Source organism: Ranitomeya imitator, chromosome 2 (assembly GCF_032444005.1).
Source record: "Ranitomeya imitator isolate aRanImi1 chromosome 2, aRanImi1.pri, whole genome shotgun sequence".
NCBI classification, from domain to species: Eukaryota; Metazoa; Chordata; class Amphibia; order Anura; family Dendrobatidae; genus Ranitomeya; species Ranitomeya imitator.
Genome location: NC_091283.1, coordinates 360,975,300 through 360,999,114, shown reverse-complemented (window position 1 = coordinate 360,999,114; position 23,815 = coordinate 360,975,300). Strand labels below are relative to the sequence as shown.

Sequence of the window (23,815 nt, the reverse complement as noted above, 5' to 3'; positions counted from 1 at the left end):
GCTTTTAATCATCCTTCTGAAATATCAGAGAAGCAAACACCAAGACAGAGAAACTCCTGGAAAATTCCCAACACTGCATGGAGGTCCCCACTTATGCAGGTATCACAACATTGTACATGTATAAGTACAGGTACCCAATTTTCTGCTTCTGTCTTAGTCATGCTCCTCTGGCCTTATATAGTGATTTGCACTATGAGTATGTTTGGTTCAACCTTTGCCCTCAAGTGGCCAGCCTTTGGGATAAGATGAATCAGATATAGGAGGCAAAAACAGCCTCGTAAGTCCACAGCAGACAGAGGTTAAATACGTCTCCATGTTTTACAATAATAAACAACAAACATAGGACTATTTGTGATGTTAAAATCTTCAGAAAAGTTTTCAAGATTGTGTCACTGTGAGCATTGCCTGTCTGTAAATGTATGACCAGCAATGCTGCTCTGCAATAGTTTGAATGCATTCTGTATATTTCAGTATGGACTCAAAATATCCATTTTTATGTTCACACTATTATTTATTATTATTTATTTATATAGCACCATTAATTCCATGGTGCTGTACATGTGAAAATGGGTTACATACAGGGTTATAGATATTGTTAACAGTAAACAAATTTACAGTGACAGACTGGTACAGAGGGGAGAGGACCCTGTCCTTGCGGACTTACATTCTTCAGGATAATGGGGAAGAGACAGGAGGGTGGTGTTGCTGCTGCACTGGTGGTGGTGAGGCGGCAGCTCGGGTGGTCGTGGCAGCAGCTCGGGTGGTCGTGGTGGCAGCTCGGGTGGTCAGACTACACTACAGATCTCTATAACATACCCAGTATGTCATAGGTTGGTAAGGGGTAAAAGTCTCTGCGGTCTACTATATAAGACCCCGTGGGCTCAGTAAAAGGTATTTGTGATTTCTATTGTGTGCACAGCTTCTTGATTATTGTGACTAATGGTGAAGACTAGTCTTGTCCCTGACCATGTTCTTCAATCTTCTCCCTGCCCTAACTCTGCCTATTTGACCATTTTTTCATCTCCTGATTTGTTACTGTGAACTGCTGTTTTCTGACTCGGCAGCTGTTGTTCACAGATACCGCACTGTAGTTCTGTACTCCATATGTGGCATCCCAGAGCCTCCACCATCCAAGTGGTCCTCATCTTAGAGCTTTCCTTTCCTCACTTCCACAGATCGCATATATGATTAATCGTGTTCCTCCATCCACCCCTCATATTCATACTCCTTCTAAAAAGCAACACAACAAAATAAATAATCCTAACAGTGCCCAAAAATATATTAACCCCTTAGTTACATCTGCCACACGGGCCACATGAATAATAAAAATAAAGATAAGAAACATTGTAATATATCTTAGCAGAGAAAACTGAATTTTTACCAGCCTTAGGGACACAGTTCATATGTCAGTATTACCTTACAGTCATCAACACAATGGAGCTGTATTGTGATCCTACACTTTATCCTCCTTCCTCCTTTTGCAAACACCCAGAAAGGGAGGGGAGATGTGACATCAGACTCATGTGACCAGACACCACCCACATTTACAGCAGTCGTAATATGAGCTAGCTAGTGTGACGACACAGCATTTCTTCTTAATTATGCTAGACGTAAATTAAGTAGGCCCAAAATCATAAACTGTTATATGAAGTATTGATTTCTTGTAGGACGAATATGTACAGTTAGGTCCATATATATTTGGACAGGGACAACATTTTTCTAATTTTGGTTATAGACATTACCACAATGAATTTTAAACAAAACAATTCAGATGCAGTTGAAGTTCAGACTTTCAGCTTTCATTTGAGGGTATCCACATTAAAATTGGATGAAGGGTTTAGGAGTTTCAGCTCCTTAACATGTGCCACCCTGTTTTAAAAGGGACCAAAAGTAATTGGACAATTGACTCCAAAGCTATTTCATGGACAGGTGTGGGCAATCCCTTCGTTATGTCATTCTCAATTAAGCAGATAAAAGGCCTGGAGTTGATTTGAGGTGTGGTGCCTGCATTTGGAAGGTTTTGCTGTGAAGTAAACATGCGGTCAAAGGAGCTATCCATACAGGTGAAACAAGCCATCCTTAAGCTGCGAAAACAGAAAAAACCCATCCGAGAAATTGCTACAATATTAGGAGTGGAACAATCTACAGTTTGGTACATCCTGAGAAAGAAAGAAAGCACTGGTGAACTCATCAATGCAAAAAAACCTGGGCGCCCACGGGAGACAACAGTGGTGGATGATAGCAGAATAATCTCCATGGTGAAGAGAAACGCCTTCACAACAGCCAACCAAGTGAACAACACTCTCCAGGAGGTCGGCGTATCAATATCCAAATCTACCATAAAGAGAAGACTGCATGAAAATAAATACAGAGGGTTCACTGCACGGTGCAAGCCACTCATAATCATCAAGAATAAAAAGGCTAGACTAGACTTTGCTAAAAAACATCTAAAAAAGCCAGCACAATTCTGGAAGAACATTCTTTGGACAGATGAAACCAAGATCAACCTCTACCAGAATGATGGAAAGAGAAAAGTATGGTGAAGGCTTGGTACAGCTCATGATCCAAAGCATACCACATCATCTGTAAAACACGGCGGAGGCAGTGTGATGGCTTGGGCATGCATGGTTGCCAGTGGCACTGGGTCACGAGTGTTTATTGATGATGTGACACAGGACAGAAACAGCCGAATGAATTCTGAGGTATTCAGAGCCATACTGTGTGCTCAGATCCAGCCAAATGCAGCCAAACTGATTGGTCGTCATTTCATACTACAGATGGACAATGACCCAAAACATAAAGCCAAAGCAACCCAGGAGTTTATTAAAGCAAAGAAGCAGAATATTCTTGAATGGCCAAGTCAGTCACCTGATCTCAACCCAATTGAGCATGCATTTCACTTGTTAAAGACTAAACTTCAGACAGAAAGGCCCACAAACAAACAGCAACTGAAAACCACCGCAGTGAAGGCCTGGCAGAGCATCAAAAAGAAGGAAACACAGCGCCTGGTATGTCCATGAGTTCAAGACTTCAGGCAGTCATTGCCAACAAAGGGTTTTCAACCAAGTATTAGAAATGAACAATTTATTTAAAATTATTTAATCTGTCCAATTACTTTTGGTCCCTTTAAAAACAGGGTGGCACATGTTAAGGAGCTGGAACTCCTAAACCCTTCATCCAATTTTAATGTGGATAACCTCAAATGAAAGCTGAAAGTCTGAACTTCACCTGCATCTGAATTGTTTTGTTTAAAATTAATTGTGGTAATGTCTATAATCAAAATTAGAAAAATGTTGTCTCTGTCCAAATATATATGGACCTAACTGTACCACTAATATACTATCTCCTACAGTTTATCTTCTGTTATCTTTGCAAAACAGTAATATATGGCCACTGAACAAAGATGTGTGCTGATATGTTGATTACTGACATTGTTTATGCCAGCCAGTTTCTTGACATTCCCAAACATAGGAGGAAAAACTATGCAAATAGATTACATGAACAATGCAGGCTGACCTCATCCACATCTCTCTCTGACCTCTGGATGCTGACTGACTGAAGGCCAGTTAGGAACTACATACTTTTTCTTATTGTTGGTGTGACTCTTCAGGATCTCAGCTTAGAGTACTATGGACCCGGCTGGAAGGACAAAGGTCTGCCTCATTGACCATCACTGAAACCCCAGAGACGTCTTAAAGAATCCAGGATGGGACAATAGGGTCATCTGACCACATACCTGACTGTTCTTAATTAGCTTCCTAAGATTATTGTTACCTCCTCGCTGTGGGGGCCCGCCTAAAGTGGGGAGCCACTAGTGGGGTATGCGACACTGGAAGCAGCTATAATCCCGGTGAGTCAGAGGAAGGGTGAGACTCTGTAATTTGCACCATCTTGGGTATTTGCTGGGACTGTTCTATATGCTATTGTGTGTTGGTAGTTAACCCCTTCATCCTCTTGGACGTACTATCCCGTCAAGGTGATCTCGGACTTAATTCCCAGTGATGGGATAGTACGTCCTCGCGATCAGCCGCGCTCACGAGGGGAGCGCGGCCGATCGCGGTTGGTTGTCAGCTATCGCAGCTGACATCCGGCACTATGTGCCAGGAGCAGTCACGGACCGCGCCTGGCACATTAACTCCCGGCACACTGTGATCAAACATGGTCATAGCGTTTCAGGGCATAGGGAAGCATCGCGCAGGGAGGGGGCTCCCTGCGGGCTTCCCTGAGACCCTCGGTACAAGGCGATGTGCTCACCTTGTACCGAGCGTCTCCTCCTTGCAGGCCCCGGATCCAAAATGACCGTGGGGCTACATCCGGGTCCTGCAGGGAGGTGGCTTACAAGCGCCTGCTCAAAGCAGGCGCCGGGAAGCCTCCCTGCTGTGCCTGTGTGATCGCTGATCTGACACAGTGCATAGCAAAGTGTCAGATCAGCGATCTGTCACTTTACTGTGATATCCCTCCCTGGGGCAAATTAAAAAAGTAAAAAAAAAATATTTACATGTGTAAAAAATTTTTTTTAAAAAAATCATAAATAAAAAAAATATATATATTGTTCCAATAAATACATTTCCTTTATCTAAATAAAAAATAAATAAAAGTACACATATTTAGTATCAACGCTTCCGTAACGACCCGACCTATAAAACTGTCCCACTAGTTAACCCCTTCAGTGAACACCGTAAAAAAAAACTAAAAAAAACGGGGCAAAAAACAACCCTTTAGTATCATACTGCCAAACAAAAAGTGGAATAGCACGCGATCAAAAAGACAGATATAAATAACCATGGTACCGCTGAAAACGTCATCTTGTCCCGCAAAAAACGAGCCACCATACAGCATCATCAGTGAAAAAATAAAAAAGCTATAGGGGGCTTCTAATACACACACACGCATCTCCAGCACTTCCCCTTTTTTTTTTTTTTAATCAAATATTTTTATTAAACAGTAAGAAAAATATAAGTAGATTACATTACTGTAAACAGTACATACATATGTTCTGCATTTTCAATAAACTTTTTAATCCCAAACCAGCTTCCCTCCCCTCCCCTCCCCCCCATCCCCGGAGACCCAAGAAGAACCACTCCGATCCTCCCAAACGTCTATCCTTAACCAAGAACAAGAAGGTGTCATGTCAATACTGCTCCCACGGGGGCAGAGTACCCAAAAAACTAGAAAACAATCTCCAGATCACGCCGACTTGAGCCAAGGATTCCACAACTTGTTGAAAAGGTCCATCTTGTTTCTTTTAGAATAAATGCTCTTCTCCAGTGCCACGATATAGTCCACTTGTGTCATGAAATCTCTTCTCGTTGGTGGCTCTACCCTTATCCAAAACTTAGCGATCAACTTTCGAGCAATAAACAGCAATCTTGCAATGACTGTTTTGTACGAGTTATCAGTTACACTCTCCTCTACGTAACCCAATATGCATACCAAAGGATCCTGTGGTATCGAACATTTGTATGTTAGTCCCACTTTATTTAGCACCACGATCCAAAACGAGGATAGCCTGGGGCACTGCCACATCATATGGAGGATACCCGCCTCGGACTGCGAGCACCTAGGGCATTCGGAGTTAGGTCTTAGACCAGCTTTATACAACATGTCCGGAGTTCTATAAGCCCTATGAATGACCAACAGCTGTGACAGCCTCCCAGGCTCACTCATCGAGATCCTGGGCACGTATTCCAATATTGAGTCCCACTGATCGCCGTCAATCACCCCCAGGTCTGCCTCCCACTTTGCTCTAGCTCTGATAGGGTGCCCCTCTAAAAAGGAAAATAGAAGAAATTCATATATTCCTGAGATCACCCCCTTCGTGCCTTCCCCTATGAGGATAAAATCTAGCATTAGATCCACCTGGATCTCCATAGGCCCCTTCTTACATTGTGCCCGATATGCATGAGAGATGCGGTTGTATTGGTACAATTCAGAGCTTGGCAGCTGAAATTCCTCCTGTAGTGTTTCAAAATTCTTAATTCTACCTTGGTGCAAAACTTGGCTTATCCGAGAAATTCCCGCTCCCTTCCAAACATGGAATCCCTCCATCTGTCTAAACTCCTGCAAGAGACAATTATTCCATATGGGCGAAAACCTAGTAAGTGCCCTCACACCCCTAATTCCTTTAACTTTATCCCAAACCTTATGGATGAGCCTAACAGTGCAAAATTTAGTCCCCTTCTCTCGGAAATGCCCACCCTCCAAACCCTCAACTAGTACCCTTGACCCAATCAGTTTCCTCAGACTGCAGGGTGTCCGCTCCCAACCCGATTCCACACCCCATCCCCTAAAATGCTGACATTGTGAAGCCAAAAAATATAACCATGGGTTGGGCAGTGCCACTCCCCCCTCCGTCTTTGGTCTTTGTAGGATTTCCTGTTTAAATCTAGGACTTTTCCCTCCCCAAATCAGCTCGCCAAATAGAGATCTAATCCTCCGAAATCTATTCTGCGATATCCATATAGGGGAGTTGTGCAGCACGTAGAGAAGTTGCGGCATCACAATCATCTTTATTAGATTTATTCTACCAATGACCGATAAGTGTAACTTTTTCCACGCCTGAACCTTAATACGTATCTTCCGCAATAGTGGCGCCAAATTTAGTTCCTCAAAACTCGTCAGAGGCAACGCAATCTGAATCCCCAAATATTTAAATTTATCCACCAACCTCAACTTTGCATGAGATTCCCTCATAGCACTATTCTCATAATCCCCATCCACTTACATCATATTGGACTTTTCCCAATTGATTCTCAGGCCAGAGTAGCTCCCAAATTCTTCAATAATGGCCTCCGCCCCTGTCAGGGACTCCCCCGAATCCTCCAAGAAGAGCAAAATATCATCTGCGTATAACGCTACCTTCTCTTCCGAATCCCCGTACATAAATCCCCTCACCTCCCGGGAACCTCTAATTTTTGCAGCAAGGGGTTCCACCGCCAGGGCAAAAAGCAGTGGGGACAAAGGACAGCCCTGTCTAGTCCCCCTAGACAAAGAGAAAGTCTCAGAGAGGACGCCATTCACCCTTACCTTTGCCACCGGGGAAGAATACAGCAGCCGCACCCATGAGATGAACCTAGGTCCAAACCCCAAACGTTCCAACACTGTCCACAGATAACTCCACTCCACACAGTCAAAGGCTTTGTGGGCGTCCAAAGATGCCACAACCCGTTTGCCAGCATTATCTGAAGGGATTTGTAAATTTAAGAACAACCTTCTCAGGTTGATTGCCGTTGACTTGTTAGGCATGAAGCCTGACTGGTCAGGGTGCACCAATTTGTCTATCACCCTACTCAACCTATTTGCCAAGGCTTTTGCCAAAATCTTAATATCGGCAGTCAATAGTGAAATTGGTCTATAGGATTCTGGCATCAGTGGATCTTTATCAGCCTTAGGGATAACCACCACTATAGCCTCTCTCATCGACAAAGGCAACTCCCCTCTTTCCAGCGAGCTATTGTACACCCCCACCAGCCTGGCCAACAGAGTTTCTTTCAAGGTCTTATAAACCTCAGCTGGAATGCCGTCCGCTCCCGGGGCCTTACCCCCCGCAACACCTGCCAAAGCCACCCCCAATTCCTCCTCCCCAATCGGTTCCTCCAATAATTCACACTCCTCTCTACTCAACCGGGGCATATCAATTTCTTCCAAGTACCTCTCCATATCCTCGGATCCCTTCTCCACACTGGACGTATATAATTTTCCATAAAATTTCCTGAACACTTCCAGGATCTGCTCCCCCTGAGTAACCAACGTTCCATCCTCCGTCTTAATAGAGTAAACATGTGAAGAGTCTCTTTGCGCGGATGCCACTACCGAGAGCAAGTGCCCCACTTTCTCCCCCTCCGAGTAGAAAGTTTCTCTCTGGAAGGTCCTCAACCTCTCCGCCTTTTTCAAAAATAACTGATCGACCTCCCGCTGAGCTGCCCTCATACGACTCTGAGATTCCCCGGTACGATGTTCCCCCAATGCCGCCTCTGCTGCTTTCAACTCCTCTAAAACGCCCTGATCCCGCTCTTTGGTCCTTGTCTTATGTCTTGAGATATCCCTAAACAAAATTCCCCTTAAATAAGCTTTCGTGGTGTCCCACACTACATGGCATTCCGCGCTCCCTTCATTAATTTTGAAAAATTCCTCTATCTCTACTCCCACCTTTGCCATGTCCAAAATTTGTAGCCAGACTGGGTGAATTTTCCAACCCGCCCTCCTCAAACCAACCTGACCTGACAACTTTAGAGAGACCCGAACTGGGCTATGGTCTGATAAAATCCTGGGATTATATTCCACCCCGTTTAACAGTTCGTTCATCCTATCGTTACCCAAGGCAACATCAATTCTTGACATCGAGCCGTATGTAGTCGAGTAACAGGAATAGGAATATGTATTGGCATTGCGGACCCTCCATAAATCAATCCAACCAATTTCTCTGAGATAGTTACCAAAGGGAGTGTCATTACCGTCCCTGCGCTGTGATGCGTGGTTACTCTTGTCCCAGTGGTCATTTGCTATATTGTTTACATCACCCACCACCAGAAGGGGGATCCCATCCCAACCTCTTATAGCCTCCAATATGTCCTGGATCTTCCTTCCAGAGTATGGCGGAGGTATATACAATTATACTATGCACATTAAACAGTCAAAGATTTTACACACTAGCAAAACGTATTGACCATCCGTATCAATTTTAACCTCAACTTCCTCAAATGGGGTATTAGTGTGAATTAAGACTGACACTCCCCTCGCGTAACTAGAGAACGTCGAATGATACGCCTTGCGCACCCACCGTTTCTGTAATATATCAACTTTTTCCTCCACTAGGTGGGTTTCTTGCAGGCAGATCACCGAGGGCCTCTGTTTCAGAAGATACTGAAATATTGCCGCGCGCTTAGTGGCGTCCGCTAACCCCCTAACATTCCAGCTTATAATATTAACGTCCCCTCCCATTTTCTAGAGAAAAAACAATGAGTTAGAGCAGTCTCCTTCAGGTCTCCCCCGACACCCCCCCACCCCCTCCCATCCCCCTTTCCCAACTTCCCCATCTAAAACTCAATAGAATTCAACTAGTACAAACTTTCTTTCTCTGTATGAGAACTGAGAGCTCTTGATACAACCTAGAACTGAGCCCCTTGCAGTTCATCTCTCCCCCTCCCACCGCTATCAACATGAAATATTCTTTGCGCCGCCGAGCACACTATTTCAAACTTTTGGGTGCATTCTGTAAGACAAGTTCAAAAATCACCATCAGGGGGTATAAACAAATGAGTGACGAAGTCTCAGCGTCAGTCTCATCGGCTCCGATCCACGCCAATTTTCTTAGTATTGGTATCTAGCCAGTGCATAGCCTCCTCCGGGTTCTGGAAAAAATGAACACAGTCCAGCGCCACCACCCTGAGCTTAGCCGGGTATAACATCGAATATTTTAGGTCCAGGTCTCGGAGCCGCCTCTTGACCTCGCCGAACCTCATTCTCAGTTTCTGCACCGATGCCGAGTAGTCCGGATAAATGGAGATCCGATTTCCGTCTATGCTCAGTCCGTCACTGATCCTGGCCTTCCTTAGTAGGGTTTCCCGGTCCCGATAGTCCAAAATTTTTGCCAGCAGAGCTCGAGGGGGGGATCCAGGCGGCAGGGGCCGGGTGGGGACTCTATGGGCCCTTTCCACGGAAAAGTGGTTGGTAAGGTCTGCTCCTCCCACCGAGTTTTTGAGCCATGCCTCAATGTATTCCGTAGGATTATTCCCCTCCACCTTCTCCGGCACCCCAATTATTCTTAGATTGTTCCTATGGGAACGATTTTCCAGGTCATCTGTTTTAAATTCCAGTTCTGCAATGCGCTGAATGTATCTCTTTTCAACAGTTCATTTGTCTGATCTTCCACACTGCCCACGCGCTCCTCCACCACCTCCACTCTTTTCTCCACTTTACGCATAGCAGAATTAAGGGACTTCATTTCAACTGTTAAATCGTCTACCCTTAGGTTCAGCGCAGCCAGGGCAGATTTGCAGTGTATAACGACTGAGAAAATGTCCTGCAGTGTAGGTTCCCCCACGTTTGATTGCTGCGCACCCTCAGAGTCCTTAGCCTGCACTGGACTGGCGGTGGGTGACATGTTAGTTGTCTCTTGCATCTCCTGCCTCTTCCCTGGAGAAAGCCGCTCCTCCACCACACTGAGGGTGTCATCCCCTCCTCTCTCCTGTCTCTGCGGGACTTCCTCCTCATCTGGCCCCTCAGGGCCCAGCAGCAGGGCACCCCCCTCCTCTGTCCGAGCAAACCGCTCCAGCCGGGCGATTACCTCAAGCCTCCGGCGGTATGCGGTGCTGGCTCTGGCCGCCTCCTCCTCTGCCACGGCGCCATCTTGGATTTTCGCGCCAGCCGTGGGCGCTGACTGTCTTTTGCGCGGCATTACCGCTCTTCTCCTTTCGCTGCCTCCGGCACTCTCCTCCGTGCCCAGGGGTCCTGCGGAGCAACTTCGCCCGGTTTTCGGCGCTCGGCGGCGCCTTCAAGGGTGAGGATTTAGGAGCGGTGCGGGGAGAGAGATCCGTCGCACGTCCGCTCACATCGCTCGCTAGGCCACGCCCAGCACTTCCCCTTTACACTTATTTACACTTCCCCTTTACACTTACTTATATATCATTACTTTGACTCTCTGATATGTATTTTATTGTACAGTTTGTAAAAATACATGCTTACCCTGTGTGAGTTTTCCTGTGTGGTCAACAAAATAATTTTCGCGTAAAATATTTCCCACCTTCTAGGTATAAGAATGACTTCTCCCTTTGTGAGATATTTCATGCTTAATAAGACTCCTTTTGTTGGTAAAATATTTATCACAATCTGAACATGAAAATGGCTTCTCCCCTGTGTGATTTCTCTGGTGACTAATAAGATGCGATATCTGCTTAAATGGTTTTCCACATTCTGAACATGAAAATGGTTTCTCCCCTGTATGAGTTCTCCGATGTGTAAAAAGATGTGATTTATGTGTGAAACATTTCCCACATTCTGAACATGAATATGGCTTCTCCCCTGTGTGAGTTTTCTGATGTGTAAAAAGATGTGATTTCTTGGCAAAACATTTCTCACATTCTGTACATGCAAATGGCTTCTCCCCTGTGTGAATTCTCTGATGTGTAACAAGACTTGATCTATATGCAAACAATTTCCCACATTCTGAACATGAAAATGGCTTCTTCCCTGTGTGACTTCTCTGATGTGTAACAAGATTTGATTTATCTGCAAAAGATTTATTACATTCTGAACACGAAAATGGCTTCTCCCCTGTGTGAGTTCTCTGATGTGTAAAAAGATGTGATTTCTTGGCAAAACATTTCTCACATTCTGTACATGAAAATGGCTTCTCCCCGGTGTGACTTCTCTGATGTGTAACAAGACTTGATCTATATGCAAAAAATTTTCCACAATCAGAACATGAAAATGGCTTCTTACCTGTGTGACTTCTCTGATGTATAAAAAGATGTGATTTATGTGTAAAGCATTTCCAACATGCTGAACAAGAATATGACTTCTCCCCTGTGTGAGTTCTCTGATGTGTCAAAAGAAGTGATTTCTTGCAAAAACATTTCTCACATTCTGAACATGCATATGACTTTTCTCCTGTGTGAATTCTATAGTGTTTATCAAGTTTTGATTTATTTACAAAAGATTTCGCACATTCTGAACATGAATATGGCTTCTCCCCTATGTGATTTCTCTGGTGTGCAACAAGATTTGATTTATCTGCAAAAGATTTCTCACATTCTGAACATGAAAAAGGCTTCTCACCTGTGTGAGTCCTTTGATGTGTAACAAGTTTCGACTTACTTACAAAATGTTTACCACATTGTGAACATGAATATGGCTCCGCCCCTGCATGAACTCTTTTTTCTCTAAGAAGCTTTACACTTTCGTTAAATGAATCAGAAGAAAGGCCTTGTTTAAAATGATCAATTGATAGATCTTTTCTGTGAAAGGATGTTGGTATTTCTGAAATAGTGGCATAAATGTCAGTTATATCTTGTGGGCTATTAAGGTCCTCTGATTTAAAATCTGAAGATGTCAATTGTCCCTCCGATCTTCTGGTGCAGTCATCTGTCAAGATCAAAGATTATTTTTTAATTAAATATCCTGAATTATATTTTTAAAATATCCATTAAAACTCATGTTGAAGTTATATAGCAAAATTAAATTATTTACTAAGACAAAAACTTTTCACAAGGCAAGAGTAGACCAAAGAGCAGGAACCAGTAGAATAATAAGTTCTACCCTCTTTGTTCATTCTACCTCTCAAATATTGCAATAATAAGCCTCCAAAAAGTATTATGTACCACAAAATACCAATAAAGACTTCTAATCCCCCAACCTCCCCAAAAACAAGACTCCACCTACATCCATCATCTGTCAATAGAAATCTAGCAAAATCTGTTATTTCAAAGCCAAACGTCCCCTTCGCTTCTGAGTTCTGCCCTAACCCCGTTAGCATCCACATGTTTAGCATTGTATTAACGGGAAGAATCCATTTAAATGTTTAGTGTTCATGTTGTCAGAAGCACAAGCTGGGCATCATTAATATTACATGAAAATGGTATATTGGCAATTTTCCCTCTTCAACATCCACTACATGTTAGTTTCCAGAGAATACCTGAAGGGTTAAAATAGTCACTACTCCTATAGATGAATTCACTGTGAAAAATTGAGACAACTTTATAAGCTTTAGGCACCATAGGTGATCTGCAAATGGTGCCCATAGACTATTCTAGCGAAATCTGCAATCCAATAGCCAAATGGCGCTCCTTCCCATCTGAGCCAAGCCATGTGCCGAAACAGTAAAATTTTGTCCAATTCAAAAGAAGTTGCAAAATAAATTGTGGGTCCAATTTTTTCTACTACCTTTGTGAATTGTTAATTATTGTGATACACATAAAGGGTTAAATTTCCTGAATACCTATTCTTTATACTATGAGGAGTGCAATTTTCTAAAATATAGGCCCTCCAAGTAACTTACAAAGTGATTTGGTCCCCAAAAAAATAAGATTTATATATTCCCTTGAACATCTGATAATTGGGTGGTTAAGGCTTTTAACCACTTCATGACATTTGATGTAAGTTTACGTCATACTTGGGAAGGGATTCCTGCAAAATGACAAACTTACAACATGGCAATCATGCGGGCACAGGAGCTGTGCCAGCCTGATTTGCACCAGAAGTGTGGTCTAAGTGAAAAACTGAGCCGCGGCTGTCACAGCTAAGGCTACGTTCACATTTGCGTTGCGTCGGGCACAGGTTCGGCGACGCATAGCGACGCATACGTCATGCTCCCCTATATTTAACATGGGGGCGCATGGACATGCGTTGTCTTGCATTTTGTGACGCATGCGTCATTTTTGGCGCAAGCGTCAGGGCGCAGAGGACGCAGCAAGTTGCATTTTTTTTGCGCCCAAAATCAAGCCAAAAATGGACGCATGCGTCACAAAACAATGCGTTTTAGCGTGCGTTTCACATCCGTCGTGCGTTGCGGCGACGACGCTGCGTCCAAAGACGCGAATGTGAACGTAGCCTAAAAGCGGTGCCTGTACCGCCCTGGGCCATTTAACCTCCTAAATGCCACGACGGGTCCTTGCTGCATTTTTTGATAGCATCTGTCTGCAAAAAAATCTCCAGGCCTCCTGTAGGGATGTTGACTAACTGCCAGCTATGGTAGCCTGTTTAGACCATGTCAAGAGCATGGTCTAAGAAGCTGTTGTCAGTGCAGCACTGACACTTATGATGCATTACAGTGCTGGTGCATTGCAATGCATTATAACAGCTATCAAAGTAGTAAAATTTAAAAGCCTTTAGGTGGATTAAATGAAAAAAAAAATCACAAAATAAAGAACAAAAGGAAACTTAAAATAGGTGTGTATGTATATAAATACTGCCCAGAAAATTAAATCAAATGGAATGAAACTGTTTAATGTAAAAAAAAATTATATAGCTTAAAACGTCATATTGTCCAGCAAAAAACAAGCTGTTATACTGCTTCACTAGTGGAGAAATAAAGTTATAGCTGTCAGAATATAGCGATGCAAAAACATTTTTTTCTATAAATAGTTTTTATTGTATAAAAGCGGCTGAATATTCCCGATAACGAGACAGATGGCATCACTTAGGACTCTTTCTGGCGTATGTATGGATTCAGCGATATCCGTCTTTTAAAGTGTGCATAAAAGTACACTTGGTAAAAGTTTTCTGCACCTCTGAAAATGGCACCACTGAACAGAGACAGGATGAAGTCCAGAGTAACTCTGCTGCCTCATAATACTGAATGGATCCCTCAAGGGTTTCATCTACGTAAACCACGTCATTCGGACATTTAGATGGAAACTCCAATGTAAGTGCTCAGCGTAGAGCGCAGGATAAATGTGATCCAAAATTATATGTTACATGTTCCAAAAAAAAAGATTAAACTCAATCCACAAAAAAAGCAAGTCACCGTTCAGGTCTGTCATTGGAAATATAGGGGGCTTGCACGTCATTGGTAGCACAAAAACTCTAGAAAACCGTTATGGCCCCTCGCCCCCAATAGAAATTTTGCGAATTCTGAGCTCCCAAGTCCAAATGCCCCTCAGTATGCCTAAACCACATTAAGCGTCTACAGACATTTCTGTAGTGGTGAGAGCCCGCCTACTTTACGGGGTCCATGTCTCCAAAAGCACTTACTGGGTATACTGTAGGGGCACTACATTGTACTTCTAACAATGACATGTCTTTGCACTAGAATGGCGTATTTGTAATTTTCTATATGCATGCTTGTTTTTGGAAAACACCCATACAGTGAAAATCTTCATGACTTATGTAGACAAATTTTGAAATTTGTAATTTTGAAAATGTGGTAACGTGTGAGTATTCTTCTAGCACTTTTCGGGCAGTGTATATGGATTCCGCAAACTATTATTTGATAATTTGTTCTCCAACAATCAAATAGAGCTCTGTCTCTCCCGAATCTCACTGTGTGGCTAAGCAGAACTGTACAGCCACATAAGGGACATTGTCACATTCGGCAGAAATTGTGTGACAAATTTTGTTGCTATTTTTCCTCATGTAGAAATGTTAAATTTGGGGTTAAAACTAAATTTTTGTGGTAAAAATGTAATTATTTTTTCTTCACTTCCCAATGGTACAAAATTCTGTAACACACCCGTGGTGTAAATATGATCATTGCACCCCTTGGATGAATTGAGAGGTGTAGTTTGTAAAATGTGGTCACTTATGGGTGGTCCTGCTTTTATTGCACCTCAGGAGCTCTGCTAGTGGATCATGGCATCCTTAAACCATTTAAGCAAAATCTGCACTTCTTCCCTTCTGAGCTTTTCACTGTGCCTTAAAAGCAGTTTTTGACCACATATTTGCATAACAAATTGTATGGTCCATTTTCTCATATTATTACTTTTGAAAATTAAAAACTTGGGGCAAAAATCAACATTTTAGTGAAAAATATTGGTAGCTTTCCATTTACTCAGCCCAATGTTATACACTTCTGTGAATCACCTGAAGGTTAAAAATGTTCACTACACCTCTAGATGAATTCCTCAAAATGGGGTCACTTGTGTGGGGTTTCTGCTGTTTTGGTATGTCAGGGGCTCTTCAAATGACATCTACACAATCAATTCCAGCTAAATTGCTCTAGAATTCAATTGGCACTCCTTCCCTTTCGAGCCCTGCCATGCGCCCAAACAGTAGTTTAAGTACCCCCGAAACGTGCGTCAAGGTTTGTGCCGCATTTACACAGCTTACCAGGTAATATTGCCTCTCTACCCCATGTTATGGGCTTATCAGTGATGCTTTCAAGTTTAGTTTAACGCTATGTGTGCCATGCTGCCATTTTACCTTATGTATCTATCTTCTTCACATGTATAACCATCCCTAGCGTGGCTTTCTTGGCTTTTCACACATACTTACCTCTGTGCCATTATTAACTTCTGTATACTTTAGCACTTTCTCTTGGATAACTGATATGTGCCCATTACTTGTCCACTCGGACACTGTCACAGTATACTTCCCTTCTATATATATTACCTGGCCTTTTTACCTTAAACCCCCCCTTTTAAATAATGAACTTAAATTATACATGACTTTTATGCTCTTTTGGTGTTTTTATTGTAGGCACCCCTGTTAATTGTGTCACCACTTCAATATGTGTCTCAAATAAAGGTGTTTTAATGTCTATTTGTTTTTTCGTTCCAATCTTCCTTTATTTTTATATTCTTCTTGACCTATAATCATTTTTTTCTCTATTAGGTCTACTACTTACTCCAAATGGTCTGTCATTCCTCTATGTGCACATATACATCACTGTTTAAAATTGAACTGTTCATACAAAAATATTAGTTTGATCTATATGTACTGCTCTGGCTCAGTGTTTTGATTAAAAATCCTAAGTAGAAAATACTAAAAAAGAACAACCTGTTCGGTGAACAAGGTATTAATATTGCAAAATACACACCAGTTGTTTCACCACTCATGTATTAAGTACTGATTTTTAAAATAGGCTTTATACCACAGAATAAATTCACCAATGCATGTAGGATTACGGTATATCATGGATTAAATGTATCAGCAGCATTTGCAGGACAACAGTCCAAAACAACTTTAAACCACAGATAACAGTATATTCTAAACATATATCACATGTATTTATATATTTTTTAAATTGCTGGCTCTTTATTAGTTTCCATTTGAGAAGTCAAGCTGTATAATATCCAACTTTGTAGCGTAGTGGATCTAATCTATATATGAAAAGTACAATGTGTCACAAAAAAAACAACCTCAAAATTACTGGGATCAGGTTATGAATTCTAAAGTTATTACCAAGCCAAGTAACGTGATATGTCAGATTTGAAAAATGGAGACTGATTATGAACACAAAACTGGCTGCAACGGAAAGTGATTAAATCAGAATATCTTGGGCAGTAACTACTGTAGTCAAAAACTGTGACATCTGTGGGTATTAATAGTATTTGACATGTTGGTACTTGACAATCTAAACTATCGTAGGGGCCAATATTTTGTGTCAGATTAGTTTCTTTAAGAAATATTAGAAATTTACAGAGAGCATTTCAACTTTGGACTGACTAGAAAGGTAGAGAAAGTATTAGTGTTCTTCGTGTCAGGGGAGACTGTGCAGTAATTTTCATTGCTTAGGATCGAAAAAAAAATCATGAAATTCGTGATATGGAGTCATAAGAGCCATCAACTACACATAGAAACATATAATGGCACAGGTGTAGTTTCTTTTAGGTTATCGTAAACGTATTTGAAGTTAATCAATTATTTTCTAACAGAAACTGCTATAAAGCTATTGCTTTAAAATACGTCCCACAACCCTGGATTTTGTATGCAGTTGAACCCCTTTTCGTATAGTAATTTGCCCTGATGTGACTATTCTCTGCATTTTGTGGTTACTACTCACCTGGATAGTCATATGTAGGAATCTCCTCTTTACATCGCACATCACCCATCACAAATGGCTCTATAATAATTTTGCTCACATCAGTATCCTGAAATAAATATTGTAAAAGTCGATTCAGATAAACAGAAAAGATGAATTATAAAGAAAATGACCAAAATGTTTCTAATAAAATGACCCTTCGGTGTATAATTCTGGGGAACACACCAAGAATGAATACAAGAACATCACAGCCGTCTACACATCATAGGGGAGATCTCATGACACCTTCTCTCCATCTACCTGATGATTCCAAGGAACATTGGGATCTTCTTCTTTACAGTCGTGTGGAAGAAGAGGACGGGGACATCTCTCTGGTGTTGTCCTCTTACTGGGTGGAACTGGAGGAAACACATACAGGGACTGAATTCATTCTTTACATACAGATAATTATAGGCCGTGTGCATTTAGTCCTATTACCTGGTGATGTGAGGGGCTGGGGAACCTCCATCATGACGTCCTTGTACAGATCTTTGTGTCCTTCTAAATACTCCCACTCCTCCATAGAGAAATAGACGGTGACGTCCTGACACCTTATAGGAACCTGACGCATACAATAATAAAGTCATCCCTCCTATCCCTTCATAGTGTTACTGTATAATGTCCCAGCATTCCCAGCAGTGTCACCTCTCCAGTCAGCAGCTCAATCATCTTGTAGGTAAGTTCTAGGATTTTATGGTCATTGATGTCCTCATGTATCAGGGTGTGAGGTGGAGGAATCGTGATTGGGCTCAAGGGTTTTCTCCATCCCTCAGACACAGGGGCCTGACCGCGCTCATTAGAGGTCTTCTTCACTACTGTGTAATCCTGGTTATGGAGACACATTAATAAATCTCACTACAGAAATTTCCAGAGTCCTCACCTCTCCAGTTCTGTCCATCTGTTATTCCCATAGATAAGAATGATGTAATGTGACATCATTAGAACTCTCACCTCTCCAGTAAGCCGGAAGAGGATCTCTAGGGTGAGGTGTAATATCCTCTCCGCCATCTTGTCCCTTTCCCCATCCATCCTTGATGGGTAAAGCAGGAAAATGTTCTTATATAAAAGATCTCCACTAAAAGGATCCAATAAGACCTGATTGGGGAGAAGATGATATAACCTCATAAACGATCCTGAGTAATAACACAATAACTTGGGATAATAAGGGGAAATAGATCAGGAGATGTGACACGTAGATTTTGTATTTATTATTTCTCGATTGTTGGAAAATCCCTTTCTTCTCTCCCTGATCTTTGCCGTTCCTGTCCAGCACAATGCGGAGGCGGTTTTCTCACAGTCACATACTATTACATGATGCCAATTGCACGAGTTGTTTGACCCCTCGGATACTGTGGTTAATAGTGACCGTCTCATCCAGGAGGTTACACGTTACATCAGCATCTCGCTATGTGATCGCAGGGCGTCTATTGTTATCATGGCAGCCAGAAAAAATAGCAAATGTTCTGGTATTTGGAGTCTGATGACATAAATGTGATATTTCTTCCCAAGTAATGAGATATTATTGTGGAAAAGTCGTACAACGAATATTCTCTATACGTCATTATCACAGTAATTGTACATTTATCACTGAGAGATAATAGAGGAGCGACCATCTGTCCCCTGCTCACCAAATATATGAAGAGAAGCCGATCAGTTACATTATATGGAGCCAAAAAAGGCGACAAAATACAACTCATCCCGTAAAGCCGGGGTCACACTTGCGAGAGCAATGTGAGAAACTCGCATGAGTCTCTTGCATCAATACCCAATGCTGCCGCAGGCTCTCAGGCATAGAAATACATGCAGCCGCACACTCCGGTCCAAGTGCCTGCGGCAGCATCGGGTATTGATGCAAGAGACTCATGCGAGTTTCTCACATTGCTCTCGCAAGTGTGACCCCGGCCTATTAAGGAAAACCTGATCCAGAGAAATGGGAGGAAAGAGAAAGGTCCCAGCACTAGGCATAAGGTAGGCAGAGGGCACAGTAGTGTCAGCACTGAAGGGGTTACTGCCCCCTGTGCCCAGTAATGGGGAATCTCCAGCACCTACCTCCACCTGCAGAGCCGCACACCACATATATGGCTGTTCGGTGCGCACAGGACCTGTGATGAGGTCACAGGAGGGGAGGAGTCAGGGGTCACATGATCAGGGGCCTCAGCGTATGCAGGACTCTGCTGTGCTGGTTGTCATGGTGCTGGATGAGGGGAAGTTTATGTATGGAGTCAGGAGGGGTTTACAATGTGGATGTAGCGGAGCCGTGAGTGTACGAGGTGTACGGAGCAGAGCCGTGTGTGTCCGAGGTGTACGGAGCGGAGGCGAGCATGTACGGAGCGGAGCCGTCTGTCTATGAGTTGTACGGAGCAGAGCCATGTAACTACGAGGGGTTCAGAATAATTTAAAGAGCATGGGAGACAAATACAAACGTATTGCTGATAGAAAACAAATGTCAGGAACAGGCCTGGGGGTGAATGATTTAGTATGGTTGTCCCCCAAAAATATTAAATTGAAAGTTCCTTATTGTAAATTAAGTCCTAGGCTTATTGATCCTGATATTATAAGGTAGTCTCCGTAATCAACCTTTTAGCTTTTTGTCTCAAGCTTCCTCCAACTCTCAAGATCCATAATGTTTTCCACAGGTCTTGCAAGATATGTTGCACCTGTGGTACTGTCACCTTTACCACCACCACTGGTTATTATTGATGGCAATTTAGAATTTCAGGTAGTGAAAATTGTTGATTCTCACAAGGTTTGCTGTTCTGTACAGTACCTGATGTATTGGAAGGGGTATGGTCCTGAGGAGAGGATGAGTGTGCCGGCGTCTGAAGTTAATGTTGGTAGGTTGATACAGTCCTTTCTTTTTACCCATCCGGATAAACCTGGATCCGAGGGTCTTGTGGACCCTCGTTGAAGGGGGGGTACTGTCAAGAGTGTGTCACATCCTTCTGGAAGGTCTGGGGTTAGGCGATCTTTATGTACTGTGAATCACAGGTCTTCCATTTAGCCTGTGTGTTTTGTTCCTCATATTAAATGGATTCTTTTCTTCGACACTAAAGAGTTTAATGACTCTTTTTATGCTGGTTAAAGACATGCAGTTCTATCTCACAGCTGCTCCTGATCTACTCTTTTCTCTCTATAAAACCTGGCCAGAGCTTCTCCTCCCAGCCTGTGAAAATTTTTCTTTTGTGGCTTGCTGAAGTTGGTATCCTGAAGTTGGAGTTCGTAGTTGTTGCTGGAGATTGTTGTCTGTTTTTTTGGGGGGGTGTATGCTTTCTCGGTCAAACTATTCCCATTTGGTGTGTACCTTCCTATCCTTCCCTTAATTACCCTCTACCCTTGGTGAATGTTTTTGTATGTTAGTTGTTTTTTGTTATCCCCTTTTGACTTAGGTGTATATACACTAACATATCTGTCACAGGCCTCTGGGGTGGGGGAGGGGACAGCTTAGGTTATTAACAGGAGCATAGTAAGGTCGGAGACTCGGTCTCTCTCTCTTCAAGAGTACTCCAATGACAGGGATAGTTGGGTCCCAGTGCCAAGAACAGTTTGAGGCCCCCCTGTCACGCTCATGCCCTGACTGGTGGGCGTGAGCTCGGGGGGTTTGTGGTCCTACTGTGCCACGAACTAGACTACCCTGGAAGGGGAGTGACTATGACAGCTGCCTGGGTTTTCACTGGAGCCTCTCTGATGGTGAGGTCAGGCTAGTGTGGCAGGCAGCTGCCAGGTGCTACTCCAGGGTGGTGTCTGGCGGTGACTGCTGATCCCACTTGGGAGACAGGAACACTAGAACAGGTGAGGGCGACTGGCAGATGAGCACTGCTGAAACTTGGACTAGTAGGCAAGTAGGCACAGCAGAGACACAGGGCTGGGGCGCACCGCAGAGAACATAGGGCTGGCAGGCACGGCAGAGAACACAGGGCTGGCAGGCATGGCAGAGAACACAGGGCTGGCAGGCACGGCTGAGAACACAGGGCTGGCAGGCACGGCTGAGAACACAGGGCTGGCAGGCACGGCTGAGAACACAGGGCTAGCAGGCACGGCTGAGAACACAGGGCAGGTTGGTGTGTATGAAGAAACAGGTAGGGACCTGTTCACATAGGAGGTCCAGGTACGGATATGAAGTATGAAAGAACAGGTTGGGACCTGTTCACAAAGGAAGAGAACCGCAAGGCTGCAGATAGGAGCGGTAGAGCAGCAAGAGATAGAGCAGCAACAGAAGCTAGGCAGAGCAGAACCGCAAGGAATGCGGAGAGGAGCTGCAGTTAGAGGTTTCTGCAGCAGGAGCAGAGCAGAGTAGAACGGAGCAGAACCGCAGGGGTACGGAACAGAGGCAAAGCCGCAGAGAGACAAGGGTAAAACCACAAAGTGCAGAGCCAAGAGCAGAGTGAAGGCACAGAGTGCAGAGCCAAGAGCAGAGTGAAGGCACAGAGGTCAGAGCCAAGAGCAGAGTGAAGGTACAGAGTGCAGAGCCAAGAGCAGAGTGAAGGCACAGAGTGCAGAGCCAAGACAGAGTGAAGGCACAGAGTGCAGAGCCAAGAGCAGAGTGAAGGCACAGAGTGCAGAGCAAAGTCACAGGTTGCAGAGTAAGAAGCAAACTAAGGTTGCAGAGTGCGGAACCGAGAGCAGAGAAGAGAGGCACTGCAGGGAAAGAAACCACAGACAAGGAGACAGAGGTAGGACAAAGTTCAGACATGGTAATGGAACAAGACAAGGTATAAGAACAAAGACACAGGGACCAGGATATACAGACTCCTGGAGGGCAGACAAACAAGATACAAGGCAAAGCAAGGAGAACAGCCTTCAGAGAAGGCAAGACACAGAGCAAGGCCTGGCAGCTCAGAAGCAAAACACAAACTGAGTTAACATATTGCACAGGCCCAGTCCACAGGGTGGAACTGCCCTAAATACTGGAGACCTCTTGGTAATTGGTCAGGAACAGATTAGACTGGTGCGCCCTGATTCCATAAGAACCCCCTATACACACATGTAGGAAGCATGCAGAGAGCAAAGGCACAGAATATGGAGCTGGCAACAGACTGAACACAACATGACATGGATCAGTGGTTAAGATGGTGTGTGAGAGATGAGAGGCCATGCTGTGATGCCAGCAGAGTTCTTACACCCCCTTCCTTACCGAAGACTGTCATAGTGTGTCCGTTGCTCTAATCCTGTTTGCAATAGTATTTTTTTACATCTTTTTGCCTTTGTTATGACCATCATAGTGGACGAAGAGATTATGATTCTTCCTCCAGGGTTTTGATCATTGAAGGTAGTGAATGATAACCCTATGTACATCTAACAAAACTCTCCCTACTGTTAGATGGATTTAGGCAAAAACAAGGAAGAATGATTTCTTGAGACACAATGAAATTTCAGACTACTTTAGGTAAGAAAGATGGGTCCAGCAGAAAATTATCCTGTCCACTAGATTTTTTAGATTGGGTTCTGTGAGCTAGAGGGCCTGAAGTTTACCAATTCTTCTTGCCTTTGCAATTACAACCTGGAAGACTACTTTCCAGGACAGTTTAAGACTATAGCAGCTAACGATTCAATTGTGGTAGCGTTAAGCCTTTGAGAACAATATTCAGATCTCAGGCTGGGACTAAGTTGGATACTCTTAGTTGTAAACGGGAGGCTGCGATCATGAATATTCTGATGCAATGATTATCTGCCAAGCTGTGGAGCACAGGATAAACCTAAGGCTGAAACTTAGACCTTGAGGGTACTAGGCTTTAAGTCCTTTCCCAGACCATTCTGTAGGGAGTCTAGAATTTGAGCCATGTCCAGATGCAGAGGGTTCGGAGGGTTAGGGTACTGTCACACTATACGATTTACCTACGATCACGACCAGCGATACGACCTGGCCGTGATCGTAGGTAAATCGTAGTGTGGTCGCTGGGGAGCTGTCACACAGACAGCTCTCCAGCGACCAACGATGCCGAGGTCCCCGGGTAACCAGGGTAAACATCGGGTTACTAAGCGCAGGACCGCGCTTAGTAACCCGATGTTTACCCTGGTTACCAGCGTAAAAAACAAACAAACAGCACATACTGTCAAGGTGAAAATATATATCTTTATACTCTTTTGTACTTTTATATATTCTTATGCTGTGAAACAATAAGTTTTTCCCCTTATGCTTGCTAATGCAAATTTAACTGTATTTAAGATGGCTGCCAGTATTCACATAAGTTAGAAGATATTCAAAGACTCAGAGATTAATATGATAAAGACAATGACCGTAATAAGGACAGTTGGTGGGAAGACACCTTCTCCTTTCTTAATCCAGCCAATTGGTTTGAGGGACTTGCGGCTGGATAGCTGGAATCTTGCAAAGTTTGTTACACATCGCTGCCTTTATCCTTG

At 43.4% G+C, this 23,815-nt stretch overlaps 1 protein-coding gene across 1 annotated transcript; it reads right to left on the bottom strand.

The window, feature by feature from the left end:
• Nucleotides 1–10,636: 10,636 nt before the first annotated feature.
• On the bottom strand, nt 10,637–19,558 carry LOC138663841 (oocyte zinc finger protein XlCOF7.1-like). Its single transcript, XM_069750193.1, has 7 exons — nt 19,505–19,558; nt 18,407–18,550; nt 18,101–18,280; nt 17,894–18,017; nt 17,717–17,814; nt 17,438–17,525; nt 10,637–12,081 (listed from the first exon to the last, which is right to left on the bottom strand). Exons 1-7 carry the CDS (start codon nt 19,529–19,531, stop codon nt 10,745–10,747), a joined length of 1,998 nt encoding a protein of 665 aa, XP_069606294.1. The 5' UTR covers nt 19,532–19,558; the 3' UTR covers nt 10,637–10,744.
• Between the last annotated feature and the right edge of the window lie 4,257 nt (nt 19,559–23,815).